Source organism: Numida meleagris, chromosome 22, assembly GCF_002078875.1.
Source record: "Numida meleagris isolate 19003 breed g44 Domestic line chromosome 22, NumMel1.0, whole genome shotgun sequence".
NCBI classification, from domain to species: Eukaryota; Metazoa; Chordata; class Aves; order Galliformes; family Numididae; genus Numida; species Numida meleagris.
This window is the reverse complement of record NC_034430.1, coordinates 1,504,824-1,520,840: the sequence shown is the minus strand read 5'-3', so window position 1 is coordinate 1,520,840 and position 16,017 is coordinate 1,504,824. Positions and strand designations below refer to the sequence as shown.

The 16,017-nt window shown below is 42.8% G+C and overlaps 1 protein-coding gene across 5 annotated transcripts in view; it reads left to right on the top strand.

Annotated features, from left to right (window-relative positions):
- EYA3 (EYA transcriptional coactivator and phosphatase 3) overlaps positions 1 to 16,017 on the top strand; it is a 45,196-nt gene that overhangs the window by 14,053 nt on the left and 15,126 nt on the right. For 2 of the 5 annotated variants that reach the window (XM_021375139.1, XM_021375140.1), the window contains 6 exons: positions 673 to 767; positions 2,928 to 2,971; positions 4,946 to 5,028; positions 6,886 to 6,952; positions 7,612 to 7,754; positions 12,461 to 12,598. In XM_021375139.1, coding sequence (XP_021230814.1) covers positions 735 to 767; positions 2,928 to 2,971; positions 4,946 to 5,028; positions 6,886 to 6,952; positions 7,612 to 7,754; positions 12,461 to 12,598 — 508 coding nt within the window. In that variant the 5' untranslated portion in view covers positions 673 to 734. The remainder of the gene's footprint in view (positions 1 to 672; positions 768 to 2,927; positions 2,972 to 4,945; positions 5,029 to 6,885; positions 6,953 to 7,611; positions 7,755 to 12,460; positions 12,599 to 16,017) is intronic. The other 3 variants (XM_021375141.1, XM_021375143.1, XM_021375142.1) reach the window with 3 other exon arrangements.

The window sequence follows — 16,017 nt, the reverse complement described above, 5'->3', positions numbered from 1 at the left end:
AGCAATTCATAAAGTGATGACAGTAACCTGCAAAATTTCCTGTTCTTGGGTTTAAAACCTCGTTTGTAGCAGCTCTTTGGTGCGGTATATAGGAGCTCTGTGCTAAATGTGTGGCTGGGTTACTGTCTGCTACTTTTTGGAAGCACACGTTCATCAAACTCCTCTTTTTTGAGGGGTGCAGTTGAAATAATAAACTTTAACTGTGAATTTGACAGTAAGCAGTGCTGCGTGTAAATACATTGAAGTGTACGGTCTTGTCCTGATTTTTTTTTTTTTTTCTTGTATGTTTGTTATATAAATGCTCTAAATTAAAACAGGTTAGATTGAATCACTCTGTTTACTGACCTAGTAGGCCAGACTCGGTCATATAAGGTGTCTTTAAAATCATGGTGCACGTGTCTGATTGACACGTTAGCGTCTGTAGTCAGTATGGTACAAGCAAACGATGTAGAAATGTGCCACGTGATGAAAAATGTCTGTAAGTTGAAGCTTAAAGCTAAATCCCTTGTTTATGAAATCTTTCCATGTATGAATTTTGTCTCTTAATTGGGAGATGGCAACACGTGTTTAGAAAGCTTGTGGGTGGAATATATAACAATTACCATTCTCTGATAGCCTAAATGATAAGTCCCCCCAAAAGTACATAAAGCTATGGACACCTTTTTTTGACAGGCTTTGAAGACTGCCGAGGAGGACACGATTTGAATCATTCAAGCATTAAAATAGTAATACCCATGGAAGAGCCACAGGACTTACCCGAGCAACCAGTAAGTACACTTCATTAATACTGAAGATGAGCATGCAAAGCTTAGCAGTGATCTCAGAAATTCAGTATGCAGTTATTTTATTTAATAATGGACAGTAAGCCTTTCCATTATTGAAACAGAAATAAAAGGAACGGATACCTAAACTCTGTCATGTCTCTGTGTAGAATTATGCCCAATAATTAACCAGACCATTCAATTTCTCTAGAAAAGATTGTAAAAATCACTGTTTTAATGACAGAATCAGCGTGCTGCCTGTTACCATGCAGTCTTTAATTCCATCTTGGAAAGGCTCCACGACCCTAAGCATGCCATCATCTCTACTGCTGGAGATTTATAATCCTTAATTGAGCAGGGCGTTGACGTAGGTAGGAATGTCTTAAGATAGAAATTGCTGTCCAGGCTTTGTAGATATTTGCAACGCTGCCCACGTTAAGAAATACTGATATTGTAACATCTCGTAAGTTTTGTTTGGAATGGTTATTACTGCAGTATGGTACAAAGTTAAGTGATTTAAGTTATTATGCTGCTTGACAGCGTGCAGAGTATTACGAGTGTGTATGCACAAAACGTGAGGCTAATCAGCAGAAACATCTAATTTGAAGCCTGGGTGTCTGCAGAATTTAAACTGAAATAAAAAAAAGGAAATATCTGTTGTTACGTCTTTGCATAACCAAAATTGTCTTTGTGAGGCTTTATTATTTGGGGCATAAGAGACAGAGCACAGCTTGGTTTTGGTACATGAGAGCACTCTCTGTAAGCAGATTCTTTAATTGTTTGCTGAAGGTTTTCTTGCTAATTTCATTTGTGTGCCTTTTGCCAGTCAGTCATTCTGAGACAGGATTTGAGATTGTACTGGTTACAGCTGTATGATGTGGTCTCATCTCTTCTGCTTTGTAGCCCAGAATTGACACTGCACAAACTTGTTTTCTTTCTCAAATCATTTTGCTTTTCTTAATAATGGTCGCTGCAAACTGTTGATGACTGAATCTGGAAAGGAACCTGTAGAGAAGCCATCAGACTTGGAGTTAAATGCATTTCACTCCCTCCATATACTGCACACCCTGCTGCCAGGGATGCTGAACAGGCGAGACTTTTGTCCTCTTTTTTGGATGTATCTTCCCCTTTCAGATCTGAATTTAAAGTGGAAAAGTATGTGTAAGGCTCATTGCTAGATAACAGAAACAGACGTGGGAAGTAAGAGAGCAAGGGAAAGTTTGGAGAAAAGTGATCAAAAGTGACATTTCTATGACAAAAAAGGTTTTAAAAATGCTGTTATTTAGCTTTCAGAAGTGATCTCTTATAGCAATCTCTCATTTGTTGAACACATTGTGGGTGCACATAGTTGATTTTTATAATACATAATTTAAACCCGAATGTCAGAAAATGACAAAAGCCTTTTTGTGAGGGCTGGGGAACTTGTGTTACACGCACTGCAGACACCCACAGAGCTGATCACTGTTTGGAATGAGTTCCTGTGTTGGGCAGTAGCTGTGAATGACAGGGAGAACCCAGGGGTGGGAAAGGCTCCAGGGAGACCCAGCACTGCCAAAAGGACAGAGGAGAAATGAGTGTCAGTGCTTGGGCTGAAGGTTTTTCTTAACTCCAATTGCCAAAGGGGTGGCAGTTAAACTCTGCATTCCTGACACGTGTGCAGTCCTCTCTTCACAATGTTGCCACAGGCAGTAATGCTGCCATTGCTTTGGTCACATTTGCTTCAGCAACTCATCATCCGGTTGGCTGGGGGGTGTCCTGCTTTTCACTCAGACTAAGAAATCTTAGTTTGTGACTATTATTCTGAGTGTGGAATTCTGTCATAGAGCAACCGCTACCGTGACAGCATAAAGAAAATTCTGTTTCTGCTTGATTCTGACTATAAGAGTACAGCTGCACTTCTGCACCTGAGGCAGGAGCTGTGTTTTCCACCCTTTCCCCTTTCCTCCCTTTCCCCTTTCAAACTTTTTTTCTAATTAAGACTTGTTTTGAGCTGAAGAACCCGTGCTTCCACTGGTTAGCTGTGCAGTTCAGTGCAAGGCTTGCTTTTCAGCACTAATGCAAACTCTATAGTAACCACTGGTGATCCGCTGCCGGAGGTCTGTGTATGCAGATCCTGCCAAGGACAGCTCTTTTTACTTGTGCCTCTGAACGCTTCTGTCTTTGCAGGTGAAAAAAGCCAAGATGCAGGAATCCCGAGAACAAAGCTTGAGGTATGTAACTTTGAGTTTTATTTCAGTGTGGAGCAATTAGTGGTGCTCTTATGACATTATAAGCTTCCATTTTAGAAGCGTGCATATTACTGTGTTTGTCAGAGAGATGGGGCAAAGATAACTCAGTTCTGTGTTGGCTATAAAAAAATAAATGAACCTACGCTTTGGTATTAAGCCATTATAAAAAGTAGAGTTTTTATTGCATCATCAAGCATGTTTTTTCTCAGCATCTTGTGAGGCTGTCATGTTCTGCACGTAACATGCGTTCTAGTGAGACAGGATGTTTTAGTAATCTCTGCTGTGATTCTCAGCAGAACTGCAGGTGTCTGTTTTGAGAAATACAAAGCTCTCTGTCTGATAGCTGCTTTTGTTTAAAGCTGTCGTATTGTACTAGTTTTGCTCAGTAGAGGCTGTCTGATGTATGTTTTGTTTAGGGGCTAATCACTTCGGTTTCATATAGAGAGGATGTCTGTAGTTGGGTTTATTCTTATCTTGTGAGTAGTAACAAAAGCTAAATCAGGATTTCTTTTTGGATCCTCTGACATCCCAGTGTGAGTGAGGAGTAAGCACAGTGTGCCATTCATGCAGGAGTGGACGTGGTGTAGGGAAGCCCTGAATTATATTCGTAGTTAACGCGATTATTAAAAAAAGAATAACAAAGGGAATGCTTTGACAAGAAGCAGTGAACAAACGGTGTGAAATTCACCACCTAAATGTTAGAAACTGCTGGAAGCTGCATTTCCAGCCTGCATAAGGTGAGGTGAGCCCAGCCTGTGAGTGCCTCTGCTCTCTGTGGGCTGCAGAGGAGCTGGGGCACGCAGACAGCTCTGCACACTGCAGTGAGCGGTGCGGGATGCTCTCCGTGGTGTCAGACAGTCACAGTGCAAGTGGTGATGTTCTGTGAGCTGGGGAGAATTGAAAAGTGCTAACTGGTGGAGAACAAGAGCACTTGGGATCAATTTGTACCAAAGCACAGGTGTTTGTGTTGAGGATCAACTGTGAGAAAGCAGGAAGAAACAAGGGCTGATGTAGTATAACCAGAAATTTTGTCTACTGTTGCATTTTCCATAGTGAGTGATAACTAGAAGTAGATGCACAGCTCTCAACCTATTTGCAAGCTGCGTGCAGTTTGACAGCCACAGGTTACCTGTGTCACAGAATCACAGGGCGTTTTTTCCCCCAAGCACAGCAGTAGATGAATGCTCTGAGTCTTTACTGAAATGTATTTTTTTTTTTTAATTGCAAAACTCAGAATGTTTTATTGAAGTCTGTTCAGCTACTAGCATTGAAAAAGAATTTTCTTGGATTCTGGTTATGGCTGTTTTCAGAGGGGAGAAAAACCAGTTAATGTGTTTGGAGTGAACTTCATTCCTTCTCCCCTCCCATAGGAAGGAATCCCACATGCATAAGAGACCAAATCCACCACATTCATTGCTCAGCTCTTCCATCCCCTCACCCTGCCCAGCACTGCCCTGCTGGCCCCAGGGTTTCACCTCAAAGCCACCTGCAAGGAGCAGGAAGGGCAGTAGGGGTCACAGCCCTGGGGTGGGTGGAAGAAGCAAAAGCAACCCCACAATTTTTTTCTGCTCATTCAGCAAATTAGGCTTCCATGGAAGAGTCTGGTGGGTGTCTGAGGTGCTGCAGAGTAGCAGGAGGCCATGTCCGGGTGGGAGGAGAGAAATTCGTGCTTTGCACTGCAGATGGCAGTGCCAAGCTGCTAGGTCTGCTGGGCTGCAGCTTCATATGGAGATGAGTTGGTGAGCTGATTATCAAGCTGAAGCTGATGGCAGTTTCATGTCTAATCAGAGCTGCAGATCTCTCTCTTAGTTTCTCTGTGAAATATCAAAGAATGCAGAGCTCGTTTCTGTTAAAAGTCAGTTTCTCTCAGTGCAGAAGGCTGAAATGGGGGTTAAGATACCAAAGGATGTTAATGCAGGGGTTCGTTGTGCTGATGGTTAGGTTTGTCTGTTCTAGCAGTCACGTGAGCAACACAGAAGTCAGCGATCAGAAACCTGAATCTTCAAGCCTTGGTACAAACCTTCCCATGTCAACTGAGAGTAAGTATCCCTCAGAATTCTTCTGCTCCCAGTGCGTCTGCTTTCCTCATTTCTGCCACTGATCTCATTACTTTTGTACCTCATCAAGTACAAGCTTCATCTCCTCCTTGTAGTCCTGTCCTTGCTGTCAGTTGTAAGGTGAAGGTTTGCTGTGGTGCTTACAAAGCATTAATGCCTGTCAGTGTGATGATAAGCAAATACCATTTCCTATCTACTTTTGTATTACTGTCGCCAAACTTGCAGTTGGTTACTGCTATGTCTTGCCTGCCTTGTCTGTTATTTTCCTTTGGGGAAAGCTTGATTTAATAATGATGCCTGTTAAAAAGATTTCAGTTTTATAAATAATCATCTCTACACAGATGGTTTCTAATAATAATACACAGCTCTTTTCTAATAATACGCTGTACATTTAATCTTAGACTCTGAACTGTATCTAATGTCTGCAGAAATTACTTATGAAGTAATTTGGGAGGAAACTGAGGCAGAAAATTAAAAAGATTGCAAAGTAAGTGAGAGGTGGAATCTCTTCTCCTTGCTGGAGAAGGGCTGGAGGTTATTATGGAAGTAAGATTCCTGTGCAGAATACTTCTTATTGTCTGTAGTTACTTACAAATGTAAATCAGTTCAAATTGATTAAAAATACATAACATGCAACTTCCCATTGTTAACTGATTGCATCTTTACTATTCTAATCAATGTGCTGCGATGCAGTTGTAGAAGTTACCAAAAATGTTAGCCTGCAAAATCTACTGCCTATCTGGATGAGTCATTTGCAGATTATATATGTTGCATGGATCCATTAGGAGCACAGTTGTGTTTGCTAAGAATTTGGGTATGGTGCTTGTAGGTCTGAACTGATAAACTCATATACTCTGCAGACTTACAGTCAGACGTATCGTTTAGCTTGGAGATCACTGCACCATAGTTCTTTATGGGGGTGACATCCATAATGGGCTGCATGGTGCCAGATTCTGTGCTGGAGGTCCTGCACATTCTCACTTTCCTGGTTTGTTGGACAGCTGTGAGTATTTATCAGGTCTACTTATCTGAATCCAGGGTATTTCAGTGGCTGCTGGGTTAAGACATACCAGCTCAAGCAACCTTTTCCACCCCAGTGCTGTAACTGGGAGCTATCTCGTAAGAGGTATCTGAGATGAGTTTGAGCTCAGGTTGTGCAGCCTGACTGACTCTCTCTTACCAGTTCTAGCGTGCAAGTGCTGTGGATTTATTCAAACAGAAAAAATGGAAGCATCCCGTTATATGCAGCTTTCAGATTTTTTCAAAGGTCCTGTGCTTTTGCACTCAGCCAGCACACTGCAGCTCAGCCTGTCACCCCTTGGTCTGTGCCGTGAAATCAGATGAGCTGGCAGCTGCTCCCTGGTAAGGAAGAGACAGGTTGTTGGGGCTGTGCTGTGGGTATGGAGAGCGTGCAGAGAGGGCATGCTCTTTGCTGGAGTCATGCTGGGCACCTGCTCTGGCAGCTGCTCCAAGATACAGAAAGGAAATGTTAACTTCGGTGCACATGAAGAGCCGTTGGCATTTGCAGGCTTTCAGGATGAAATCAAGGCTTTATAATGATAATTGCAAAAGCTGATGGTATCAGCTGCTAAAGAGAAACTGCACTGTTACAAAGGGAGAAGTAGTATTGAGTGAGGCATCTACCTGCTGTGAATTGGCAAGAACATTTTTAATGTGTTTTAATGCTGTGGGTTTTGAGAATTTACTTTAAAAGGTATCCAAGGTGCTGAAAAACCTTCCTGTGTTGGTGAAAGCCTAATGAGTGTGCAGGAAATGAATTGTCATTAGTTGTTGGTTTTAGAAATCTCCTGTGTAATTATATGAACTATTTTTTTCCAGTTATGACATGCACTGACTATATACCAAGGTCATCAAATGATTATACCTCACAGATGTATTCTGCAAAGTAAGTTGAACAACCGTTACAAAATTCAGTGGCTCCTTTCTGAAGTCATCTTTTTACATCTTTGTGTATTGCTTTAATTACTCTGACCACACTTCCCTATCTGCTAGGCAACAGGCACTCCCTGCTGTGCACAGTGAGCCTGGTAGAAGTCACCCTTTGGCTTCAGTGGCTATTGTCTTATGATCCCAAGGATAAATAGACCTCTTGAAGTAATTAACACCACAATGGTCTTGTTGAATAGTATTTGAGAGATAAACGAGCATAAATGCAAATCAGAGGAGAGTAGGATTTTACTGATCATTTGCCACATTTGAGGATCATAACACGTATTCTCATTGCAGTACAGGAGGCCTAAATCCCCCATGTTTGCTTTTCTGTAGTCTGTTTGTTCCATTAATTCTGACACTGCTGTATTCTACTAGCTTTAGGGTTTGCTGCTGTAAGGCACCATAGGTGAGACTGACTGCTTGTGCCAGTTGGAATATGGAGCTCCTTCCTCCCCATTCCCCCTGCCCTTGCAGTCCCACTAATTGGGAATTTTTTCTTCTTTCTGAAGCAATTTAATAATGTGTCTTCTGGCTTGGGGCTTGAAGGCTGCATACTGTGGAAAGTTACATTGGTTTGTTAGCATTTAACTTTTCTTCCTTCTTTTTAATCAGGCCATATGCACATATCCTTTCTGTACCTGTATCGGAAACAATGAGCCCTTACCCCGGCCAGACTCAGTACCAAGCACTACAGCAGTCTCAGCCCTACACCATCTACCCCCAGACCACCCAAACCTACGGACTACCTCCTTTTGGTAAGAAATAAATTGCAAAGATTTCTCAGTGCCTTGCAGTTGTTTTCTTACATCTCCTTAAAAAGCAAATACTAAGGTTAACCAGGTGTACTGGGGAGAAAATACAGGAGAGCACACACCTAACTTAAATTGTAGATCGATGCAAAGCGACGGAAGGATGGATGTGTGTAAGTGGCAATAGCTCTGGTTTAGTGTGAGTCATCTCTAGATGAGACTTCACAATGTACAACCTTTTATTTATTTATTTTTTCTTTTAACAAAACTGCTTTCCTGGACAGTAATTCGAATGTATCCATGAAGCTTGCTGGTTGTCTTAGTTTAGGGTCATCATTTTCTCCAGTTGTGGTGTAGCTGTGTTTGTGCAGATCACAGAAAGCCCCATGCTGGAGCATCTCTGCTTGAAGATATTTTTCCTTTCCTTTCCGTTGGCCAAGATTAAGACTTTTGTTATCTCATGTTTCACTGAATGCAGATTTCATGTGAAAGTGTCACCGAGCTTACTCAGCCTGTAAGTTTGCTTAAGTTGCTCTGATAGTTGAGCCCTCTGTTAGCCATTGCTGTTTTTGCAAAAGCTTATGGGGTAAGAGTCCTGTTGTAATTGAGCACCTAAAGTGTGATGGCAAGGTTTGAGCTATTCACCGTGTGCTTCCTTTATAAGCATGGTGGCAGAGGTGATTTTGCCCCTCACTGCCTTGAGAGAGGAGAGCACGTCGCTCTGTTGAGAGAGGAGAGTGTGCTGTCAGCTGGGAGATAGCCATGAAATGTTTATCTTGGGGATTTGTGGTCATGCTGCCTAGCTAAATTAACAGAGCCTCGTGCCAATTTATCTTCAGTGCTAAAATCTCAGGATATCAGACTGTAGAAGGATGAATTTTTCCATAGTTGAAGAACTAAATACCTTCGTGTCCAAAGCTGCAAGTATGGCTTGATAGCCACTGACAGAGCAATTACTTTTATATATCACGTAGTCATCTATCTATCTATTTCAAAGCAATTAATTTGTCACATTATTTTTGAAAGATGATGTGGAAAAACAGATGCAACTGGGCTCATTCTTATTAGACATAAGCTACACTACTGTGTGATTAGGCACAAATTGTTACCTTTTCAAGAATGGTCAATGTGTAAAGCTTATGTACCCACTTTTTTTTCCTCCTTTCCTTTCTTATTTTTCCTCCTGATAATATATCAGAAAGGAGGTTTTTCTTTTTGTGCCTGAGGGCATCCTTAGGAAGAGAATGATGGGACCACAAGGGTTTACTCGCGCAGTATCTCCCAAATCACATTTGTGCTGTATTAATACATTGTTCTAACTGCTTGAATGCCATAAGGAAGAAACTTTGCATGTTGTAACTTGTAGGGTAGCCAGGGCAGTTGGTCTGCTATCTTTCTAAACCCTCGTCTTTTTTTTTGTGTAGTGTTGGGTGGTGCCAAACGTTCTGCTGCTGACACTGTGCCCAACCCAGCATTACGGGCATTGGAGAGCACGTTTCATCCCTGGTGCCTGCCTGCACTGTCGGTCTCTTTAGTGCATCCAAACACTGGCTTGTGGTTTCATTTCCTTCCCTGGGTTGGTGTTTGTTGGTAGTTTGCTGTGGGCAGTGCACTGAGGCTGCCTTGTAGGTTCTTAGGCATTTGACAGTGCTGCGTGGCTGTTTGTTCTAATGGGAAATACTGGAAATGCTCATTTGAAGTTTTAGGTCAAGATGTCATATAAAGGTGTTTTCGACTTGTCTCTGATTTTTTTTGTGTATGTGTATTTGTGTATTTTTAGGGTTTTTCGTTAGGGTTTTGTGGTGTTTTGTTGCTGGTAGTAGTGGTTACTGTGATTTTTTTTAACTTTTTTTTTTTTTGAGTCTGTGGAATTTTTCAGTAATTAGGCGTTTAACTATTAATTTCTACTGTTACATTCAGAGTATCTTCTGAAGACCTAGGCAAGAGATAAACATTTTCTATTGACTTCATAGCAACTTTTGTCCGTTAAACTTCTTCTGAAATGCAGTCAATTCACTTACTGAAATGTCTTGGTTAGCATTTTGTGGACTATTATTAAGTAGCTGAATTTTTAGTCTAAATTTAAGTGTTAGGGAAATGTTAGAAGTCACATTTCCAGTAATGGAAGTCACACTGGAGTGGTACCTGTGCCATCATGCTGGGAACATGGACAGGTCAGGTGGAGGGTCCAGGGTTAACCACGCGTGGTGCAAAGGAAAGGCTCATTATGTTTCTACTCACAGTTTGAGTGTGTGAGAACTTGACTTGATTGACCTAGGTGGTGTCTAGATTGATTAGATATTTTACCAGCGTATCCAAGGGCTCCTCCAAAGGTTTGCATCTCTTCTTACTGCACGTTTAATTCTATGCCAAAAAGAAGACATAATGGATTAGGAGCAAAGCAGAAGTGTTGTATGTATGAAATTCAAGCCTGCTGTCAAACGCTCAGTTAAGGGTGCTGCTTTCAGAGAAGAGATGGCCTATATGTGATTATATAAAAATATGATTATATATAAAATATAGCGTGCTTGCTTGACACTTTTCCTTGTGCTGTAATACTTTTTCGGCACTTAGTGCACTGTTACGTGCAGAACATACTTGTGAAAAGCAATACTAAAATACGAGTGGTGGCACATAGGCTGTGTGGCTTTCAGTTGGGTTAGAAGCACTGTGGATACGATGGTTTACATGGACTCAAGGAGAACATACAAGTGGTGACCTGTCCTGTGTGGGGCCCTTCCGTCTCCGTACACGTGTCCTATGACATTCCTCTGCCTCAGCTGCAGTGCTGCCATCTGATGTGGAGGTGTTTTGTGCCCCTTTATCCTTACCCTCTGTGTTGTCCTTGAAGCCGTGCTGCTGCAGAACAGCAGGGAAGGACATAAATCACCAGGCCCAGGATGTCCCTGGCTGAATAGAATGTAGAGCGTCGTTTAGAAAGCATATTGAGAGATGACCAAGAAACACTCATGGAAGGTCTGGAAGATGCCTGAGTTAGCTGCTGCACCTTCATCCAGCCAACCCTGTGGGCACCTCTGACACGTTTGTCTGATCTTACACCCCTTGTGTGATAATTGTCCTGCAGCATTCAGATGTGGTCTGTGTTTCACCATCACCGTGGGTAGGCACATTGGTATGTTCTGTGGCTGTCTGATTTTGGTGTTCTCTGCTGCTTGCCCACTGATCTTGCACTGTAAGGAACTGTTGGTTCCTGTCCTCTCTAAAAGCTACTTGGAAATACCACAGCTTCTGCTCTCTTTAGGAGATCTGTTTCCCATGTATTCTGCCCTGGAGTTTCTGCAGTATATCTGTAATCTTCCTTAAATCATTCTTTTGCTATTATTTGCTAATTACTGTGGTTTTCAAGGTTTGAAACCATTATGAACAGGAATCAAAACCCTGAAAGGCCATACAGACGAGTGGCTTCATATGACTTATGGATGCCAGTTTGACTTTTTTCACACCCTCCCAAGGTTGAATGTGTTTTAAGATGGAAGGTCATCTTTCTGCTGGCCCTGAGCGTTGTGTCTAGCTCCAAATGGCCTTTGTCCCTCTGCTTTGCACATTCCTTCTTGTTTCTAAGTAGATCTTCCCAACTAATTCCTGCTTTTTGACTGCAGGCCAGGAAGAAGTGCCTTTCACTGGCTGTAGGTTAACCCCAGCTGACTGGACTTCTTGCAGTGGGGATTGCAGCAACTTGAACTGCTGGCTATATAATGTACTCTGAGTTGATAATTGGAGTCATAAATGTGCTTATATTGTGGTCCTCAGCATCCTTCTGTCAGTCTGCTATTAAAAGATTGAACGTAATTCTCTTCTACCCACTCTTGAAAATGGAGTATATAATTCCAAAGGAAGTTTTTCCTACTTCCCACGAGCAGATCTTTGTCCAGGTGTGTGGAAAAGTCGCAGCATCTTGAATCTTTAGCAGTCAGCTTTCAGACTCCAGGACTTCTAATTGCAAGAAACAAACAAACAAGGAAAAGAACTTTGAGTTCAGAAACAGTTCAAAAGAAAACAAACCTGAGGAGCCCTGAAGAATCAGGCCTTGCTGAGTTGCTGCTGTCAGTTGCTGCTGCCACTGCTGCTAGCACAGTAGCTGGGACCTTAATGCACCTCCTGAACTGAAACCACACTGCCTGCATGTGCATAGGAATTAAAAATCACACTGCTGCACGTCCTTGGCCAGTATTGGTACAAACAGGCTTTGTAGAATGACAGAAAATCTAGAGGAAACTGTGAGATTTTTTTTGTCCTTTGAGCTCTATTCTCCCTTGTGCTCAGTCTATGAAAAGGACTGACTTTTCGCTTGTTTTTAAGTATTTGGCCCCAAACCTAGTGAAGGAGTACATGTGTTGACCTGAGTAGATTCCAACCCCAGCTTTGCTATATGCTAGCTGATCAGGGATTAGCAGTTCCTTCCTACCTATGTGGCAGTGAGCCTTACTGTTACATGAATGGATTTTTATTCGAAAGCTTTGGAAGTTGGTCTTGTTGGTGTTTTTAATTTTCTCTTTTTTTTAGCAAGTTTTGTCAGCAGCCCTAATCCGTGTGCTACCTGACATTCAGGACTTCCTACTGCAGAAATTGAACATTTTCATGTGTGATTTGTTCCTTGCTTTTGTGACAAGCCAAAACCTTAATCTGAGGTAGCAACGTGCTGTTTGGTCCCAGCATATTTATTTATAACTGGTCCAATTTATCTGATTCAGGTGCACTGTGGCCAGGTATGAAACCTGAAAGTGGTTTAATTCAGACTCCATCTGCAAGTCAGCACAGTGTTCTTACCTGCACTACAGGGTTAACCACAAGCCAGCCCAGCCCAGCACATTATTCTTATTCCATTGAAGGTAACTTGGCATGGTTTTTACTTGCATCTCTCTCCACCTAATTGGGTACCACAAATAGAGGAGGCTTGCACGTTTGTTCTTGGTTTGTGCATGCTTCTTTATGCTTTTTCTCTTTTTTTCTATTTGTGCGTGTGTATGTGTTTGGTTTTGTATTTGCTACGTACCTCTGTATGCACCAGGCTGGCTTGTTGGTGCCATGCTGATGGACTTCACAGGGTGAAGAGCAAATGGGATGGGGAAAGGAGACTAAATGTCGTGTTCTTTTGCATGCATTTACTGGGAATGTTCTTGCAGCATATTGTTGGTAGATTTTAGCTTGAAGTCAGTAAATACGCTGTCTGAGACTGGATTTTTTTGTTATTGATCATGTCTGGAAGTAGGGGGCTCGTGTATGATACATACACACATGCTGCTTACATCCCCACACTGACACACTGCTTGCGTTGCTGGGTGAGGCCTCCAGCTTGGTAGATCTGCTCGAAAGTGAACGTGTAATTACAGAACTAGCCTACAGATGCTCCCAGTGCCAGAAGTGTCGTATCTAAGAAGCCACGTGCTGAATTTCACCAGCTTCCAAAGCCATTTTTAGATGTAGGTAGGCTGTTTAGCTGAATCATGATATTTTGTTGCTTGTGGCAAATAGGTGCAAATAAATACTTCTTTTAGACTTGAATTTTTGCCACTTGTGGATGGGTGATGAATTATGAAAATTTCTCTCTATAACTTTAAGGAAGCAGTTCAAGAATTCTTAATCTATATTCTGGGTGACACTAACTGTGTAATCCTGAGGTTTCAGGGATCTTTGGTTCATCCTCCTGCTCAAGGAACAGTTGGCACTGAATTCAGACCAGGTTGCTCAGGGCTTTCTCCATTTGGGTTTTGCAAACCTCCAAAAGATGCTGATGAAATCTCCTCCTTTGACTATCACGATGGTGAAACTTTTACCTTTGTCAGGTCAGAGCTTCTCTCCCTCCACGTTGTGACCGTTTCTCTTCCTGCGTAACGAACCTGACTTTCTTCATGATAACTTCCTTTTCAATATGGCAGGCTGATATCAGACCCCACTGAAACCATCGCTTTGCAGCCCGAACAGCCTTGCCTGAGGATGTAGAGAAATTCACTTCAGTTTATCCCCCCATTGAAGATAATGTTATTACTTTTCCACATAACACTCTTCTGGCTATGAAGGAGCTTAATGAACATGCAGGCTGTGGGCTACCAATAGAAAATGAAATGATCGGTTCTGGGAAGTTTGGGTCAACGATGAAGCAAAACAGCATGGTAACAAGTGCAGGAACTAAAGAATGTGTATAGAAGCCATATAATGCAATGAATAATATTGTAGCCAGCTTGCAGCTGAACCTAACAAGCTCTGCTAGGTTTAAAGGTTCCCCTAACATAGATCTTAATGAACTCAGTATGAATTTGGTTCCATTTTCTTGACTTCATTACAGGGTTTTAAGCTTGAATCCGCTGTACAGCCTTCCCTTGCAGGGTATGTGCTCCAGCTCCTTGACTGTTTTGGTGGTTCTGTGCAAGATCTGCTCAGGTTTATCAACATTTGTCATCTGCTTGAGGCCCCAAACTGAATGTTGCATCCAGATGTGGTACCAAGTGCCAAGTAAAGGAGAGTGGTTAAGTAAGAAAGAGGTTTTAGCGTGGCTTTTGCAGATAAGAAAGAGATACAGAATGTTGTGGTACTTGTTCATCCTTGACTCGTTGCAACAGTAAATAGCCCAGTGTAATGTTTATTCTTAATTTACTTTTCAAATTCACGGTTTAAGATTAGAAACACAACAGAGGACACCAAGTGATGCAGTTGATAAGACAGAAGGAAGGGATGTCATCCAAAGGGACCTGAACAAGCTTGAAAGGTGGGCCATTGTGAACCTCATGAGGTTCAACAAGGCCAAGTGCAAGGTGCTATGCTTGGGTCTGGGCAATTCCAGATACATATATGGACTGGGAGAGGAACTCATTGAGAGCAGTGCTGTGGAGAAGGACTTGAGGGTTCTGGGAGAAAAGCTGGACGTGAGCCAGCAGTGTACACTTGTAGCCTGGAAGGCCAACAGTACCATGGGCTGCATCAGCACAGGGCAGAGGGGGATTGTACCCCTCTGCTCTGCCCTCGTGAGGCCCCATCTGACTGGAGTACTGCACCCAGGTCTGGGGACCCCAGCACAAGAAAGATGTGGATCTGTTGGAGAGGGTCCAGAGGAGGCCGTAAGGATGCTCAGAGGGCTGGAGCTCCTCTGTTGTGGAGAAAGGCTGAGGGAGCTGGGGGTGTTCAGTCTGGGGAAGAGGAGGCTCTTGAAGAGAGCTTCTAAACAGGAGGAGTGTGACTTTTTAAATCATCTGGTAGTAACAGGACGAGGGGGAATGGTTTTAAACTAAAAGAGGAGGGATTTAGGTTAGATGTCGGGGGAAGATTTTTGCTTGGAAGGTGGTGAGGTGCTGGCACTGCTGCCCAGAGCTGTGGGTGCCTCATCCTTGGAGGTGTTCAAGGCCATGGATGAGCCCTGAGCAGCCTTATCTAGAGCCTGATCTGGCCATTGGCAACCAGCCCATGGCAGGGGTTGGGAATACATGATCTTTGATGTTCCTTCCAACCCAAGCCAGTCTATGATTTTATGAAATACTATCGTCCTTTAAATGTAACTCTTCTCTAGGCAGCCCAATGGCAGAATAAATTGTAATGTTTTATAGCACTAGTCTTAATCACAAAGAGGAGTTTGTCAAAAACAGTTCTGCATAAGGTGACCCTGTGTGAGTTTGCCAGCTGATGTACCACAGCAAACAGGTGGGAAACGGGTGGGAATAAATGAGGCAGCAGAGAGACCTGGTCAGGGTGTTAAAATACTTGACTTGTTCTTCGGTAAGGATGTGACATAGCAATCTCATGTTATGTCAACTTAGGAGGGTTTCCCTTCAGACTGCTCTTTAAAAGGGTGAAAAGCACCACCTGATCAGTGCTGGGGAGCAGTAGCAGAGGGATGGACAGAAGCAGTTGTTTTGTTGGTAGACTTTATTGTTTCTCTCCAAACAAGGCAGTAGAGTGTTACACGGTTGTATGATGCTGCTGGCCCGGCAGAAACGTTCTACAGTGCATGACCAATATGGTTTAGTCTGCAGGCTAACTTTGAACTGATATATGGTATTTGAACCCTGGTGATAGGTCACGTGCACTTAGTGACTGAGAATGTTGCTTTTGGTAGCAGCTGGGCAAGCTGTGGCTGTGGTGGCAGAGGCTCCATGAAGTGCTGGAGGTGACATGACCGCTGCTTGCCTCTTCCTCCTGTGTGAGCAAAGCAGCCAAGTGAAATGTAAAAGGCCTTAACCACCATTTCCCTTCCCAGCAAGTGGGGGAGAAAAAAAAGAGACATGGCAGCTTCAAGGCAAAGGCTCATGTTTGGAGATGA